Source organism: Bos mutus, chromosome 1 (assembly GCF_027580195.1).
Source record: "Bos mutus isolate GX-2022 chromosome 1, NWIPB_WYAK_1.1, whole genome shotgun sequence".
In the NCBI taxonomy this organism is placed as follows: domain Eukaryota; kingdom Metazoa; phylum Chordata; class Mammalia; order Artiodactyla; family Bovidae; genus Bos; species Bos mutus.
In genome coordinates, this window is record NC_091617.1 from 34,949,661 (window position 1) to 34,962,337 (window position 12,677).

Consider the following 12,677-nt stretch of genomic DNA (forward strand, 5'->3'; position numbering starts at 1 on the left):
ATAATAGAGATTTTACTGATAGGTTAATTGACTCATAAAAATTGTTTTATTTGAGCCCTATTTTAAGAAACATTTTTAAAGTTATTGTTTGTTACTGTTGCCTTTGGATTTCCTAAATTAATTGAAAAAGAAAATTGCAAGCTCAACTCCATTTTTTAAATCCATAGAGTATTCTGAGAAAGAGTACATGTATACTTAAAAACGAACAAACAGTATTCAGCAAGGAAGAGAAAAATCTTTGAAACCTTCTCTGAACTGTTTTCCCCCTCTTCTGTTACAGATATCAACAGCTCTATTAATCTTCTAAAACAACAAAAAAATGGATTTCTTGAATTCATCTGATCAAAACTTGACCTCAGAAGAACTGTTAAACAGAATGCCATCCAAAATTCTGGTGTCCTTCATTCTCTCCGGGCTTGCACTGATGACAACCACCATTAACTCACTTGTAATTGCTGCAATTATTGTTACCCGAAAGCTGCATCACCCAGCCAACTACTTAATTTGCTCCCTTGCGGTCACAGATTTCCTTGTAGCCGTTCTGGTGATGCCTTTCAGCATTGTGTATATTGTGAGAGAGAGTTGGATTATGGGACAAGTGGTCTGTGACATCTGGCTGAGCGTTGACATTACATGCTGTACGTGTTCCATCTTGCATCTCTCTGCTATAGCTTTGGATCGGTACAGGGCAATCACTGATGCTGTTGAGTATGCCAGGAAAAGGACTCCCAAGCATGCTGGCATTATGATTACCATAGTTTGGATTATATCTATTTTTATCTCTATGCCTCCTCTATTCTGGAGGCACCAAGGAACTAGTCAAGAGGATGAGTGCATCATCAAACACGACCACATCATTTCCACTATTTACTCAACATTTGGAGCTTTCTATATCCCATTAACATTGATTTTGATCCTCTATTACAAAATATATAAGGCAGCAAAGACGTTATACCACAAGAGACAAGCAAGTAGGATTGCCAAGGAGGAAATGAATGGCCAAGTCCTTTTGGAGAGTGGTGAGAAAAGCACTAGACTGGTCTCCACACCGTACATGCTAGAAAAGTCTTTATCTGACCCATCAATGGACTTTGATAAAATTCATAGCACAGTGAAAAGTCCCAGGTCTGAATTCAAGCATGAGAGATCTTGGAGAAGGCAAAAGATCTCAGGCACAAGAGAACGCAAAGCAGCCACTACCCTTGGATTAATCTTGGGTGCATTTGTAATCTGTTGGCTTCCTTTCTTTGTAAAAGAATTGGTTGTTAATGTCTGTGAAAAGTGTAAGATTTCTGAAGAAATGTCAAATTTTTTGACATGGCTTGGATATCTCAATTCCCTTATAAACCCACTGATTTATACAATCTTTAATGAAGACTTCAAGAAAGCATTCCAAAAACTTGTGCGATGTCGATGTTAGTTCAAAGAAGTTTATTATGAAAAGGTTGGGATTCTATTGAGTAGAAGTAACTAAATGAAGGTTAAATAAAGCATTTAAATTTTTAGAAGGAATTAAAGCTTCTAAGATGATATTAATATGTATTTTAATAGCAACATGCATATAAAATGTACTGATTTAAAGACATTTTTGACCATCGTTCTAGAGTATGTGAAATTAGAATATAATTTATTGTTTGTAAACAATATTTTGCCTATGCAAAGTCCCTAAGAAGCTAACTGGAAAAATATATATTATTAATAACTGATTTTTCAGGTTTATGTCTTATAACAATTATAGAAGAATTTTCTATTAACAACATACCTCCATCCATAATTTCTATATAATCCTATTGCTTTATGATATGATCCTATTATTTTATAGAAAAGATTAAATTCACCACAAAGCACACATTTCTCCTACCTAACCCTTGTCCCCTCTCCATCTTACCCCGGGCAAAAGAGGTAAGGGAGAGCTAAAAAAGACTTAGTGTGACAGGAGGAGATGTGAAAGTCAGAGGTTGATACTGTTTGTATTTAGATAGTAAAGAGTAATCATAAAATGAGTTAGGTACTGCAGAATAATTCTGGATATTGAACTCTGAATATTTAACATATTCTTTTTGTTTAATATGAACACCTAGAAGAATATTTCCTTAATCATACATTATCAACATTTGAAATCAAAGCCTTACCTTTAGTAGAAATAACTCAGCGAGGGTCAAGGGGGAGATGTTCTAAGTTTGTCATGTTTAGGAATCAGATTGAAGGCACTTAGTACCCTACGTTACTTGCCATAGATATTATATGCCTGTCTTTTTTAAAATATGACATATTTCATTTCTGTCAATGTTAATAAGCTCAGCTGCCAACTAAAATGTCTATGGTACTTTGCACTTTAGCAGATATTTCCTTTTTGTTAGAGAGAATGTGATAGAAATTCTTAGAACTTTGCACTGACTTCAAAAAATTCTCTATAGTTTTCCAGTTGATAGAAATGAACAAGCAAAGATTCACATTATGCTAATTAAATACTAAATGTATACATCTCGTAATTAGTCCACTTCACAAGTTCAGTGAGCCAAAGCAATTTCATAAGTTTATCTACCATATTTATACAGGGATTTGAAAACAAAAGAACCATGCTTCTGAGAAGATTTCATTTCATTTGAACCATCATGGTTATATGCTACCTTTTAATCTACCATCAAGCAAAATAATTTGAAAACAATAATACATTCCCTTTTGTTCTAAGGTGCACCTTTAGGTATATTGTAAATATTCTTTCCCAGTCATGTGATTCAGAGTACACAGTTTTTTTTATGTATCAATGACACATTACTCTCAATCTAAGAAGTATTTACAGAATTTTAATTTTGTATAAGGCATTGAGATGTACTATATAGAAGATACAGGAAATAATACACTATTTCTTCCTTTAAAATGTTTACAATCTAAAAAGTGAAACTAAAAAATGACACTATAATAGAAAAGAAAAAGATTGGCATGGAAGTTGTTTATATTTTTATGATAACTCAAAGGAAAAACTGCATCTGGTTGAGAAAAATCAGGAAAGTTTTATAAAGAATTTATCCAAAACGAATATCAAAGAAACAACATTTGAGCACAAGATATGGAAGAGCATACTTCAAGTGGTGGCAAGATCAAGATTTCAGACTGCATCCTGGAAGTATTTAGTGGGACATGCTCATAAAATAACAATGAGTTTGGCAGCTACTTAGAATGCAGAAGAGATTAAAAGAGAAATTGGTCATTACTGTGACTGATTTTGAATGTTAGAAAAAGTCTACAGTCAGTTTGGTTGCTCTCTGTTAGTGAGTGGTCACTGATGCTTTTTAGCAGAAATATTACAAGTTTAAGGCAATTCTAAAAAAAAATCTGAATGATTAAAGCAGAGAGAGTACATAATAACTTTGCTAGAAAGCAATCATTCTTGTGGACAAGAGGTGATAACGTCCTGACCTTGATTCTGACATTGGGGAACATAAAGGAAGAAACAGAAGAGAGATATTTTGGAGGCAGAATCTACAGCAAACATGTTAATAAGCAGATGGACAGACAGACAGACATGAGTCACTGAGATAACTTGTTCTCAACAGAAATGAGGAACTCACGAGAAGGGCCTATTAGTGCAGTGACGACTTCTCTTTTGGGTACAACCAGGCACACACAGACATGTGAAAGCCCACAGGTGCCTTCTGAGCAGTCTGGCCCAGCCCAAACTAACAAGCAGATGAGATTTATCTAAAGCTCTTGACGCCTCTTTTATCCTTTTCTCTTTATTTCCCAGTGTGTTGTGTTGACAGTCAAAGCCTGATTGAGATCCTGTCATTCTCTGCCTATTTCTTTTTCTCCTTCTCACCAAAATTTGATTCTGTTATTTATTTATCCAAAGACCTTGCTAAAGCTAAAATAATCTGTTAATTTATTTACACCCACCTCAAAAATTTGTATATTAGTATTAGAGAATTCTAAGAGATATAGCCCATCAACCCAAAGGTTGAATTTTCAAGCAGGGTGAGGCTCACCTATGTGCATGTACTACCTTCTCTGAGTTGAACTAAAGTTCAAATCTAGGAAAATAGTATTCTAAGTAACAGGGAGTTAGAAGTTTATTTCTATGTGTTTGAAGCATTTTTTTATTCCAAGGGGATCACAGCACGTTACAGTAATTATTCCATCTACATGTTTCCCCCACATGAAGATGTACATCATGCCATTCCTCATAAACTAATATGGGTGATTTCTCTTTAGTGTCTTTAAACGGTAGGTATGTAGGGGCTAATAACCTGTAATTTGCACTTTAAAAAATTGTATGAAGAACAGATTGCATATAACATAATATGCTTCTCTGAATACCTAGGATTTATTCTCTCAATGAAAATTTTCCAAGATACTAAAAGCTGATGATTTCTCCTGAAGAAAATTAATTTTCACACCCACAACAAATGTAATGATATAATAATGCATACACTTAACTATAAGGTAGAGGAAAATAATATTGACCCAGGGATTGAACCCCTATCTCTTATGTTTCCTGCCTTGGCGGGTGGGTTCTTTACCACTAGTGCTCCTGGGAAGCCCAATAAATATCACGGAAAATGGTTAAATATGAGCTAATGAAGGTTAAGTTCCTGCTACAATTTTAAATATATCAGTACCAGAAAAGTAAGTGGAGGATTTGTTTTCGTTCTAATTATTTAATATTTCCAAATATCTAATATCTTCTAAATATTTGCAAATGAAGGATGTGTAAATGGCAAGGTCAAAACACCAAAGAAACATAGGAAGCCAAGCTACAGAGTACTAAATTCAGCCCAACCATTTGGCATAGCCGTGTACAAATCATGTTTGAAAGTTCACTTCCGTTTATGAAATATGGTCTGTTTTAGAGGGTTGGTATGAGAATTTGTGTCCCTCCTCCTTAATTGTTTGTTTTGTTTCACAGTAGATGCCTCCACCCCCACCGCTACTCAGAGTCAAATCCATAGCGTAAACAGTTTATCCAGGTACTAGTAGTTGATGGGTCAGCTCCTGTATAGGATGCATTTCCATTTTGAATCTCTAAAAACAATCTTCTTTTCCTTTTCCTGGTGAACTCGATTCACCTCAACTCCTACCTCAAACCCCTCCCTGTGCTCTAGGTTATGCTAGTTTCCTGTTTCCCAGTGAAGAAAAGCTGCTTTTGGACTCACTTTCAAATTTTTCTAGCCTTTCCAAATTTTAAAGTTCCTTTGTAAAGCATAATCCCCATATTCACAGGCTCAATCTTAAGAGTTCAACTCTTAAACTCTGTATCAAGAGTTTCATGTCAAAAAGAAATAGAGAAAAACTGGAAACCAGTTACTAGGACATTTGCTCCAGCAAATATCATGAAAGTGGGAGTGGTTATTTGCTTCGGGAAATAGATGGGGAAGCAGTGCAAACAGTGTCAGACTTTATTTTTCTGGGCTCCAAAATCACTACAGATGGTGACTGCAGCCATGAAATTAAAAGACGCTTACTCCTTGGAAGGAAAGTTATGACCAACCTAGATAGCATATTGAAAAGCAGAGACATTACTTTGCCAACAAAGGTCCGTCTAGTCAAGGCTATGGTTTTTCCTGTGGTCATGTATGGATGTGAGAGTTGGACTGTGAAGAAGGCTGAGCGCCGAAGAATTGATGCTTTTGAACTGTGGTGTTGGAGAAGACTCTTGAGAGTCCCTTGGACTGCAAGGAGATCCAAGCAGTCCATTCTGAAGGAGATCAGCCCTGGGATTTCTTTGGAAGGAATGATGCTAAAGCTGAAACTCCAGTACTTTGGCCACCTCATGCGAAGAGTTGATTCATTGGAAAAGACCCTGATGCTGGGAGGGATTGGGGGCAGGAGGAGAAGGGGACGACAGAGGATGAGATGGCTGGATGGCATCACTGACTCGATGGATGTGAGTCTGAGTGAACTCCGGGAGTTGGTGATAGACAGGGAGGCCTGGAGTGCTGCGATTCATGGGATCACAAAGAGTCGGACACGACTGAGCGACTGATCTGATCTGATCTGACATGCTTTCCTCTACCTCACGGAGTGAACAGCTTCTTCATGAATTTACACAAGACCTTTTTTGACTTGTGGTCAGAAAATCAAGTTTACTGTATTGCAGTAGAAAGGAAACTTGAAGGATTTTTCCTTAATATATTTTAAAGTCCTTCAAAAATAATCCTGCTCAATTAAAAACGTGTCCACATGAAACTGTTTTAGAAAATGTGTTTCTAATACCCTCCTAATAACTAAAGTGATTATATTTAGACCTTTATTTTGCCAGACAGTAGTTCCAAAGGCAAGTTAATATTTCTGTCTTGAATAAAGTAATATTTTCTTACAGCACTGTGATAATTTCATGGTATTGTGAATCAATATGCTTTCCTCTATCATTTAAATGAGAAACTTGTTGAGAGAAATATTTTCCAACATCATAATAAATCTTCATAAAACATGATAGTACTTGAAATCTGCCTGAGAAAGATAAAATTTTTTCAAAGAATTTGCACTCCCTGATTAGTCCAGAAATGATAAATTCTGAGGAAAAAATGTATCATATTATTTTGATTAAAAATAAATTTTGTCAAACTAGCCTTTCAGTAAAGTTCAAGTTTAGTCATAGTTCCGATTTCTATCATGGAGTGTTTCTAGGTCTGCAAGGACAGTAAAATGATCTTACTGGTTTATGAAGATACAGCAAAACTTGTTATGTCTTTTTTCTTATGCCCTCCAATAAACTTTTCATTATATCCTGTTAATAATCCTAAATCATATGTAATTAACATTCATTCCTAACATTATAATTTACTATATCATTATATTTCATATGTTGCATCATTAATTGTTATATAATTATAATTGCATTATATTGCTAGGTCTTGCTGCCTTTGAGTTTTCCCTGTCCCAACTCTTATTAATAAAATTTTACTCATCCACATCCCCCCATACACACACACATTGAAAATTTCTTCTTTGTGTTAGTTGGCCTGGCTAGGATTTGAGTGGATCTGGGACCCTAGTAGTGAGTGTGTGTGATTTTGCAGATGTTAAGAAGGACTGAGGGCTTCCCCTGTGGCTCTGTTGGTAAAGAATCTACCCGCAATGCAGAAGACCTGGGTTCGATCCCTGGGTTGGGAAGATCACCTGGAGAAGGGAAAGGCTCCCCACTCCAGGATTCTGGCCTGGAGAATTCCATGGACTGTATAGTCCATGGGGTCACAAAGAGTCAGACACGACTGAGCTACTTTCACTTCAGTTCACTTCTTCAAGAAGGACTGAACCTGGAAAAAAATAATAATTTTCTTAGCACAGCACACTACTAAACTTGAAAGAGAAAGGAGGGTTGAGTTTTAGCCGAAAGAGGAGTCCTTTAAATTTGAGATTTTAAAAACCAGTATGCAGAAGAATCACCTGAGATGCTGGCTACAAAAGCAGATTCCAAAGATTCTCAGTTGGTGAGTTCTGAATGGAGACCCAGAATCTGAGTTTTAGCAGGGTTTTCCAGCTATTCTAATGAAGATGGAGCTAGGAGCTTTTTCAGAGACCATTGCTTGAAAGCTCCCAGCTAGCTAGTTAAGTATTTTATAGGGTATAGTTGGTGGCACTAGTGGGAAGGAACCCACCTGTCAATACAGAAGACATAAGAGATGTGGGTTCAATCCCTGGGTAAGGAAGATCCCCTGGAGGAGGGCATGGTAACCCACTACAGTATTCTTGCCTGAAGAATCCCATGGACAGAGGAGCCTGGCAGGCTCCAGTCCATAGGGTCGCAAAGAGTTGGAAATGACTGAGCACACACATACATACACAGTTACAGTGACTGGGGGCTTCCCAGGTGGCACAGTGGTAAAGAACCCATTTGTCAGTGGAGGAGACAAGAGAGGCAGGCTTGATCCCTGGGTCAGGAAGATTCCCCTGGAGGAGGAAATGGCATCCCACTCTAGTATTCTTGCCTAGAAAATTCCACGGACAGAGGAGTCTGGCAGGCTGCAGTCCATGGGGTCACGAAGAGTCAGGCATGACTAAGCACACACACGCACACGTGCGTGCATGCACACACACACACACACATTTAGAATTGAAAATGAAATTTTGCCACCATTTTGTTAGGTCCAGTCAGAATTGCTACTATATGAAAAGTGCCTAATGCAAAACTGAACAGAATTGAAAACCAGCATTGCTAAGTGGATTCTAAAGCACTCAATTAAACAAATTATTTATCAGTATATTATTTAAATTTTCTACGACAAAGAATGGAAGCTTTTCATCACATAGGAAATAACAATTTAAAGGAATCAAATAGTCTCTAAATTTCCCAGCAAGAATACTGGAGTGGATAGCCATTTCCTCCTCCAGGGTATCTTCCTGACCCAGAGATCGAACCTGTGTCTCTCCTGGGTCTCCTGCATTGCAAGTGGATTCTTTACCACTGAGCCACCCAGATTTGAAATCAGAAAAGTCTAAAAGGGAGTCCTGATTCTGCTAATCATTGACTTGATGTCGAGCAAGTTTTATCTATACTGCTTGCCTCAAATTTGAGTTGAAAGACTAAGGAAGTAGAGCTAAAGCAAACACCCTTGAAAAACACTAATGGGCCACAAAACGTAAATTAGAATTATCATTATTCTCTATGGTAGGTCTGGAATGAGTCAGAGCACACCACAGGGAACCTGGTGTTCTGGATTATGCACTGCTTCGTCTGTATCTGGAGAGAAGTGAGTAACTGATGGGTTTCCTGCTTCTGGCTCTCCCTGGGCACTCTGTCCTTAGTAGAGCAATAACTCTCAACAACCCCATCTGCAGCTACAGGAAAGTCGCCCTGCTGGGCAGTGAGCAGTCTCTTCCTTGCTGTACCCTGCCATCCCTATTACTAAAGCCTGGCACTATGGAAACCTGGTTAGCTTTCTTGAAGGATACAATACAATCCTATGCTATTGAAATCAGAACTGCAATTATTCCAGCATGGATTTCTTCTATTGATATATTCAAGGTGATTTCCCATATGTTTCAGGATTAGGGTTTTAGTTTAATCCTTTAACTACTAAAGGGTTTGCTTATTTGAAGACAGCATTTGACATGAGAACTAGTCTTCTGAAATGAGAGCTTTTAAGTTGAAAATAAGACTGGAGGCTTAAATTTTTTTGACTGAGTGTAAGAAAAAACACTACTAATTTATATAAAAATATTAAATTTAAGGCAACTATTCAATAATGTCTCCCTATTGCTTATTACATTGCATTAGACTCTGTGGCTTGGTCCTAGTACTAGGGCCTTAATATTACTAACAAAAGATAACCACTCTCTAGAGGACCTTATTCCCTATTATCTTCTCTCACCCCAACATGTGCTGTCTTCTCCACCCGGTCCTTCTCTTCACTGTGTTCTCAGTGTGTCTTGCTCATTCTCCTCTCAATTGCTCTCAGTATTTTTTCCTTCCCACATGAAGTGCCCTCCATCTCCCCCACTGATGCAATTTATATTTCAGAGCACAGATTAAATTCCACTTCCTCTGTGAAACTAAATTTGTACTCCTTTTCAATACTGTAAGGACACAAAATGGTCTTCAATAATTCCTTATTTGTTTTTCATATCATTAATTTCTTCATTAGTGTTTGGTATTTATACCAACTAAAAAGAGTAATGCAAGTTACTTAAGGGACATATGTTTATTTCTTTATATTCCTTCCATACTTAACAACAAATATTTTCGAATACTGATCTCCTTCTCTAAGTGGGCTGGGTACATTCCACTGTGTCCTAGTAACTAGAAGTTTTCACAGTTGATTTATCTTTATTCCTAAATTTAATAAAAAGGAATACCAGTCACTTATTATCAAAAAAGAAACTGAGAAGTAATGTGTGTTTTGCTAGAAATAGAAAGCTAGTTCTTGTTTTTCAATGATTAGAGAGTATCTTACTGATCATGAAAGACATGAAATTCATAGAACATTAAATTTTGGCAATATCTATGCATTATGAAAAATTTGCTGTTTGGTAATTATACATTGTAAACCATATATGCACTATATAAAAATGCTTAAACTTTTTAAACTAAAATTCTAAAGACAGTATTTTAACTGCTATTCTAAAACATATATAAATAAATACACTTAGTCATATTAAAACTCAGCTATTGGTTTCCTGCCCACCTGATGTGAATATGTCCTCTTCCTACTCCTTGCCCAGCCTCAGGCCCCTTCTGCTCCAAAATGTGTATGTGAATGAAAAGAGGATGGCATTTTAGAGTAGGAAATATCTCTGCAGTGAAGTAGAAGATGCAATATGTTCTTCAGTTCAAAAGGAATAGTTCTTACTTCCTGGGAATTCTGGAAATGACACTGTATATTTTTAAAAGCCAGAGAAACATTTCTTAACAGTTTCACTTATCCCAAGCATCTTAAAAGAGATAATAAGTAATTGGGGCCTGTATGCACCTCACTATCCCATATTATTATGGTACAGGCACTTTTAGGCTGACTAGACACAGAAATGTCAACTCTTTAAAACTGCCCAGCTCTACAGCAAGTCCCTGAGAATCAACTCCAATGGAGGGGAACACAGTGTGTTAACTCTGGATGCCCAACTGAACTTCCCTTGTTCTCCAAGAGTCCATCTTCATCCACAAACTCAGGTTCTAGTTACATACTCCAAAAAAGGGAATAAAAGGTGAATTGTGAGTTCATATTTTTGTCTATTTTCATTTATGCTGACTTTTCAAAGTATAGAACTCCAACCCAGCAATAACTTTAAGCTTGATTTTCTTTTCTGTTGTATCTTCCTATTAATCTTAAAGTTTAAATACTATCTCTTCTACTTGCCATACTTACACAAAAATAACTCCAATTATAAATGCATGTATGCTTTAGGAATCTTCTGTCCTTTTCCCTGTTCTTATAGTATGTCATAACCAAAACATCTAGTGGCTCAAGTTGGATAATTGGCTTCTTATGTTTGTATTTTCCACTGAGTAATCAATGAACTAGAATTGTATATGTATACTGTTAAATCTGAGCCAAAACTTTAAATGTGTTTTTCTCAAATCTTCCCATGATGAAAAATAATATATAATGGTTATTATCTTTAGTAAAAAAAAAAAAAATCATGAAAACCACTTACATTTAACAGTTTTAATAGCAATTGCCCAAACTACAGAAAATGTTCAAACATGAATTCTGAAGTCTATGAAATATGAAAGTCTGCTCAGTTTGTTGCTATTAAAGGGTAATAAAAAGAAATATATTCTGGAATTTGATGTTGCTTAGCCCCAAAACATAGTAAAATGTGAAATAAACCATATCCTTCAAATAATGTGTTGGCTTTCACTTTATCATTTCAGAACATCCTATAGTATTCTATTTAAAAACTACAAAGGAAGAGTAAAAATATGAAGCAGAGGTAGATTTTAAGTGTTCAAATGTTTTTATGTTTATGGAAGTAAACATAAAACATAAACAGTGTTTATGGAAGACTGAGCTATAAAACGAGTCTCCTTTATTTGACAATATAACCTACAATAAGTTCACTTCTGGTCCTTTGGTTAGCTCAAAGAATTCACATTATCATTCGTAAAGTTCTGTTTAGCGTGAAGACAATTCCTTTTATTTTCTTGAATTAAAAAAAAAAATCAGTGAAAAGTAGTTACTGGTGTGTTGTTACTAAATAACATTCAAGAGCAAATGAAAAAGGACAGGAATTTTCTTCATTACTGCAATGAGTTCTAATTTTTGAGTTCCTAAGAAGAGTTGTGACTGTAATCACATTGTATGTATGTGTTAGATTTTTGAGATACAGCTTGTTTCACCTTTTCCCTCTCAAAATAAATCTTAATAGAGACGAAGTGAAAAAAACGTTGGCACTTAGGAGGACAGGAAGAAAAGGTTACAGTGCTGATTAAAGAAAACCTGTTTGCCCATATTCCATAGAGAAAGGTATATATTCACTAGTTATTAAAAGTATATTAGAAGGAAATAATAAGGAAAAAAAAAACAAACATCTGCACCTATTCTCAAATATTTGTAAATAGGTATTGTACTTCCTGGAGAGATGTGAGTTGTTTGATTTTACTTGGTTCTTCGTTCCTCCCTCTCTTCTGCATTCTCCATCCTTCTCCTTCTTTAGATTACACTATCAATTTAGTCTACTCAGCTGCGATTTATACCATGGAACTTTCGAGAGTCTCGGAGGCTTGCTTGCTGCAGTGTTAATCGAAACCTGCAGCCACCACTGGAGACAAGCCCACAGCCACATCTGCCCCCTTGTGTTCGCCTGAGGTCGCGTCCTCATTCCGGAAGTTCGAGGGCTCGGAGTTAGGAGCATGCGCAGTCACAGGAGCCCGCGAGTTCGTGAGTAACGAGAAGTCTGCGCTCCGCGTCAGCTACTGGGTTCGTGCAGAACTAACTTGAGTGTAAAAGATTGGCGAGTTTACTTCAGACTACTCAGCTTGCTGGTAATGATTTTTTGCCACAGCAGTGGATCTCTTTGATGAGTCTTTAGAGTAAACTTTGTCTTGTACTTTGTCAGCCTAAATCAGCTGAATTTAACTTTGTGGTGACAGCGCAGTCGGAATACCACGTTTGCCTGTTTAAAGATACAGATGCTCATATCACCTCTTGACACTGGTCTTAAAACATCTTGCGGGTGTCAACTGAAATAAAATCGAACCGTTCAAATAAAGTAGAACCGTTCCAATTGACAAACAAAAA

General features: G+C 36.6%; 1 protein-coding gene across 1 annotated transcript; it reads left to right on the top strand.

Annotated features, from left to right (window-relative positions):
• Nucleotides 1-311: 311 nt before the first annotated feature.
• On the top strand, nucleotides 312-1,420 carry HTR1F (5-hydroxytryptamine receptor 1F). Its single transcript, XM_005908380.2, has one exon. It carries the CDS (start codon nucleotides 320-322, stop codon nucleotides 1,418-1,420), a length of 1,101 nt encoding a protein of 366 aa, XP_005908442.2. The 5' UTR covers nucleotides 312-319.
• Nucleotides 1,421-12,677: the final 11,257 nt, after the last annotated feature.